The sequence below is a fragment of the Dipodomys merriami genome, unplaced genomic scaffold (genome assembly GCF_024711535.1).
Source record: "Dipodomys merriami isolate MVZ:Mamm:240054 unplaced genomic scaffold, mDipMer1.0.p SCAF_57, whole genome shotgun sequence".
In the NCBI taxonomy this organism is placed as follows: Eukaryota; Metazoa; Chordata; class Mammalia; order Rodentia; family Heteromyidae; genus Dipodomys; species Dipodomys merriami.
In genome coordinates, this window is record NW_027206146.1 from 6,321,252 (window position 1) to 6,326,549 (window position 5,298).

Sequence of the window (5,298 nt, forward strand, 5' to 3'; positions counted from 1 at the left end):
CATAAGCGGTATGACCCACCCCCTCAAAAAGAAACTATTTTTAAATCATTGTTTAACATTCTATCTATTGGCATTCATTCTAAGCCTGGCTTACCTGATAAAGAAATGGAGCACCATGAAGATTCCCACTTGTGGGACTCACAGTGTTTTCTAGAGCTTTCTAACCTTCCTGGCTGGGCGAGACTCTTGCTTTGATTCTCAGCAACACACACACACACACACACACACACTCACACACACACACACACACATGCCCACACACAATCACATGCTGAAACACATTAATTCAGTCTTGTACACACTTTCGCAATTAAACTAACACACTCCCACGCACACACACACACAAACACACACACACAATGACAGCCACCACAGGCGACACCATGTTCAGGCTTCTCCTTGTGTCTAAGGTGTGTCTGGGAGTCCTGGGGAACTGTGTCCTCTTCCTGATGTACGCGTACAGCTCCGTGTGTAAACCCCGGATCCGGAAGCCCATTGCCATTTTTTTCATGCACCTGACCATGGTCAACGCCTTGACCATCATTTTTGAGTCCATGCCGTACATTGTCTCCTCGTATGGAGTCCTGTGTTTCTGGGATAATACCACATGTAAGGCGGTGCTGTTCCTGTTCAGGGTCACTCGGGGACTGTCCACCTGCACTACCACCTGCCTGAGCGCATTCCAGGCCCTCACCATTAACCCAACCCCTGCCCAGTGGGCTTGGCTGAAAAGCCGATCCTCCACCTGCATCCTCCCCTTGCTGCTGTCCTTCTGGATCTTGAATCCCGTCATGTATTTCAACATAATCAAAACTGTGGAATCTAATTGCAAGTCCACTGTCATGAGCCTGGGATTTTCTCATCCCTACTGTCAAACGAAGTTTGGAAGGGACACCCCAACGCCCATTATCAGCTCCATTGTGCTGCGAGATGCTATGTTCCTGGGCCTCATGGTGGCCCCCAGCCTCTACATGGTGAGGCTCTTCTACAGACACCGCCACAGAGCCCGGCACCTCCACAGTCCCAGCCTTGCCTCCCAGCCGGCGCCCGAGAACATAGCCACCAACACCATCCTGCTGCTGGTCAGCTGCTTCCTGTTCTTCCGTTGCTCCAACAACATCGTGACTGTGTATTCCTTGTACACACTGGAGAAATTGAACAAATCCAAGGCTGTGCTTGTAATGTTGTCCTTAAGCTACCCCACCCTCTGCCCGTTCTTGCTCATGAAGAATAACAGAATGGTTTCACGATGGATCACTCAGTCATGTTATACCAAGAATGATCAATTATAAGAGGAGTGAAGACCATGGTGAGGCTCCAACTCTGCTCACCTCATCCTTGCTTTGTAGATGATAGAAACACTACAGAGGCCAGGAGCCAGTGTCTCAGGCCTTTCATTCTACTATTCAGTATGATAACATCTGAGGATACAGGTTCAAAGCTATCCCAGACAGGAACATCCATGAGACTATAATATCTAATTGACCACCAAAGGACCTAGAGTGGAGCTGTGGGGATTGAGCACTAGACAAGTTAAACATTCAGGTTTTGAAGTCTTGCTCAATGTGCCTTTCTCTCTCTCTCTCTCTCTCTCTCTCTCTCTCTCTCTCTCTCTCTCTCTCTCTCTCTCTCTCTCTGTGTGTGTGTGTGTGTGTGTGTGTGTGTAAAAGTGTGTTTGCATCAAAGTTTTTTTTTTGGTTTTGTTACTTAAAATATAATTGTTGGGATAAAGAATGTATTTTCTGGTCTGGGAAGGTGGCTCAGTGGTAGAGTGCTTGCCTTGCATGCATGATGCCCCAAGTTCAATTCCTCAGCACCACATAAGCAGAAAAAGCCCGAAGTGGTGCTATGGCTCATGTGGCGCAGTGCTCGCCTTCAGCTGAATAGCTGAGGGACAATACCCAGGCCCAGAGTTCAAGCCCCATGACCAACAACAAAAAAAGATAGTATTTTCTGTACATTATTAAAATTAACAACTTGTTTCTATTTTTATGAAGACAGCGGCTATACATTTCATTTCACCCTTACATTCTATTTCTACTAACAGTGCTATTTGTGAAATTTTATTAAAACATCCTATGAATATTTATCAGCCAATGAAGAAGCAGGATCTAGTCAATGACAACTCAGTAGACAGCCAATGAGGGAGCAGGATACAGACAATTACAAAGCAGGATGCAGCCAATGAGAAAAGGTACAGCCAAGGACAAAGCAAGATAGAGGCCACGACACCTGTATTTAGATCCTACAGCCTCCATGATTCTACACTGTGACAAGCAGCATGGCATTGGGACACAGTGGAGAACCTCAATGTTCAGGACTCAGGTAGCAAATTGGAAAGCACTGGGAAGAGACTATGGCTCTGGATATACAGCTGTAACCATGGAACTTTCTGGAGCATGTCCTGTGAGACCGGGCCTACTTCTCTACTTTAGAGGCCATTGCACATTAGCTAGTTCTTTTTCCTTTTGTTTGCTCAGAGACCAGGACTCCAACTTGGTATGTTTCACCCTTGCTCATTGGCTGATGCACTGAGAGCCTAGAATCCCACCACTGGACATTGGGCCTAATTTGAAGTGTATTTCCATTGCTATTTCCTCTTTATAAGGCTCTATACTGGCTGGGAAAGGGGCTTAGTAGTAGAGTGATTGCCTAGCATGCATGAAGCCCTGGGTTTGATTCCTCAGTACCACATACACAGAAAAAGCCAGATGTGACACTGTGGCTCAAGTGGTAGAGCACTAGCTTTGAGCAAAGGAAGCTCAGGGACAGTAGCCAGGCCCTGAGTTCAAGCCCCAGCTTAAGCTTTGTCTTTATAAATCCTGTGCAGATCACAGTGTGGTGGTGGGATGTCCCATTCTGGTTTTCTCTGTTTGGGGTTCTAAAGGCTTCTTGTATCTGAGTGGACCTATCATTTGGATGTTCAGGAATTTCTCTGCTATGATTCTGATATATTTCCTATTCTTTTAGCTTACTTTTCTAGGCCAGCCTCAATACCAATTACCCTTAAATTAGCCCTTCAGATTGTGTCTTGTATCCCTTGTAGGATTTATCTTGTTACCTGGATTTGATTTGAATATGTGGTGGTTCCTGCTCTCTAAAGTCTATACTATCTTCAACTTCTGAGATTCTGGTTCTGCAACATCTACTCTACTGTCAAGACTTTCTGCTTTGTTTTTTTTTTTATTTCCCTTCCTTCTAATCAATCAGTTTTGATGGCTTCAATTTCGTTGATGAAGCTTTGTTTTAGATCTTGTACAGACTTTGTTACCTCCTTGATATGGTTTTCAGTGTTCTCCTCAAATCCTTTAGCTGAATGGCTATACTTTCATTGGACTTCCTTTCCTTTGGTTGGAATTATGTTTTGTGTTTTGCGGTTTTTTGCTTGTTTGTTTGTTTTTTGCTGGTCATGGTGCCTGAATTCTGGGCTGGACACTGTTCCTCAGCTCTTCAGCTCAAGGCTAGCACTCTACCACTTGAGCCACAGCACCATTTCCGGCTTTTTTCTTTTTGCTTATGCGGTGTTGAGGAATTGAACTCAGGGCCTCATGCATGCTATGCAAGTACCCTACCACTGACCCACCTTCCCAGCCCCTTTGGTTGGAATTAATACAGCTTTTTGTTGGTGGAGTCCATGAATTCCTCTATTAATCTTTGGTTAGCCTCATCACGCTCAAGTATAGTCTTATGCAGGCTTTCAGTCTTTTCATTCAGCATGTTTACAAGTAGTGTTTGTAGAGCTTGAGAACTGTCCTCTAGGTTTTTCATTGATTGCTCTGTTGCCTATTTATTTTGAGTAGGAGTTGAGGTTCCTTGACTTGCCATTTTTCTTGTGTTTCTATGGCTAGTTCTGCCCATTTAGAATTGAGAGCAAATCCAGTACCATACCAGGAAACATTTTTAAGACAACAACCAACCTGGAATCTATAGCTGCACAGACTTTAAGGGTTAACAATCATAGGCAGGTATTTTAACTCTATCTTTCCTTTTAGGATATGAAAGCAATTCCAGTACCACCACAGAACACAATTTTAAGACAAAAACCAACCACAATCCCTGTATTTGCACTGATTTTAGAGGTTCGAAATCATAGATAGGTATTCTCCTATTGACCTCTCCTTTTCTTTGTTACGGGAGGGGTATTGTTCTTCCAGAGTGGGGAATATAGATAGATAGATAGATAGATAGATAGATAGATAGATAGATAGATAGATAGATAGAGATAGAGATAGAGATATATAGTTGAAATCAGAGAACAAATCTTTCAGGAGCTTTAAAGCAGTCTGAACCAAAAGGATAACACAATAGTCCACTTTGACACTGTCAAAATGGATGCAGATAGAGTCTAGATCAACAACAATCAAATAGGGATCAGTGGACTAAAGCAAAGGAATAAGTAGTGAAGGACAAGAAATAAAGAAATATGAGGCGTGGGCCAACATGGAGGAGCAGGTCGGTTCTGAGCCGACTCCTGACGGTGGTGCAGACCCTGGATGCGGTGGCAGTGGTGGCAACGGCAGCACTCTTCTGGCAGCCCCAAGTACGCCTGGATGGCTACTCACCTTATGTACTTAGAAATTATGGAATTAGACATAGGAGATTCCACTCAAGTTTGTATATCATTCTTGGTTTACCTGGAGAGTAAAAGTTGGCATAGAGTAAATTGTTTGGGATTACCAGAACTACAACTCATCTGTCTAGTGGGTACTGAGATAGAAGAGGAAGGGTTACAGACTGTGGTGCCTACTCCAGTCTCTGCATCTCTTAGCCATTACAGGATTAGGGAAATCCTGAAGGCATCTCAAAAACTGCAAGGCGATCCAGATCTGCCAATGTCATTTACCTTGACCATAGTGGAGTCTGACTCAACAATAGTCTATTATAAGCTCACGGATGGATTTATGCTGCCAGACCCACAGAATATTTCCCTTAGAAGATGACATCTTTGCTTGTCAATGCTTGTCAGTGCTCACGAAAGATTGGATTTGAGACTCATCAGCTTGCTCTAGCTTGTACCTCAAGATATTCGGGTTAATATAACTTGTCCATCTTGTAAGATTTTTGGAAAAAATTCTCTCAGATTAAAGAATTTGTATTGTTGGGCTGGGAAGTTGGTCCAGTGGTAGAGCGCTTGCCTTGCATGCCTGAGGCCCTGGGTTCGATTCCTCAGCACCACATAAGCAAAAAAGAAAAGAAAAGAAAAAAGCCAGAAGTGGCGCTGTGGCTCAAGTGGTAGAGTGCTAGCCTTGAGCTGAAGAGCTGAGGGACAGCACCCAGGCCCAGAGTTCAGGCCCCACG

At 44.1% G+C, this 5,298-nt stretch overlaps 1 protein-coding gene and 1 pseudogene across 1 annotated transcript; both read left to right on the forward strand.

Moving 5' to 3' along the window:
• The first annotated feature begins 383 nt into the window (after positions 1–383).
• Positions 384–1,292, forward strand: LOC138812469 (vomeronasal type-1 receptor 90-like). The gene has a single exon (XM_070000408.1). It carries the CDS (start codon positions 384–386, stop codon positions 1,290–1,292), a length of 909 nt encoding a protein of 302 aa, XP_069856509.1.
• Positions 1,293–4,440: 3,148 nt separating this feature from the next.
• On the forward strand, positions 4,441–4,940 carry LOC138812556 (tRNA-splicing endonuclease subunit Sen15 pseudogene; annotated as a pseudogene).
• The last annotated feature ends 358 nt before the right edge of the window (positions 4,941–5,298 follow it).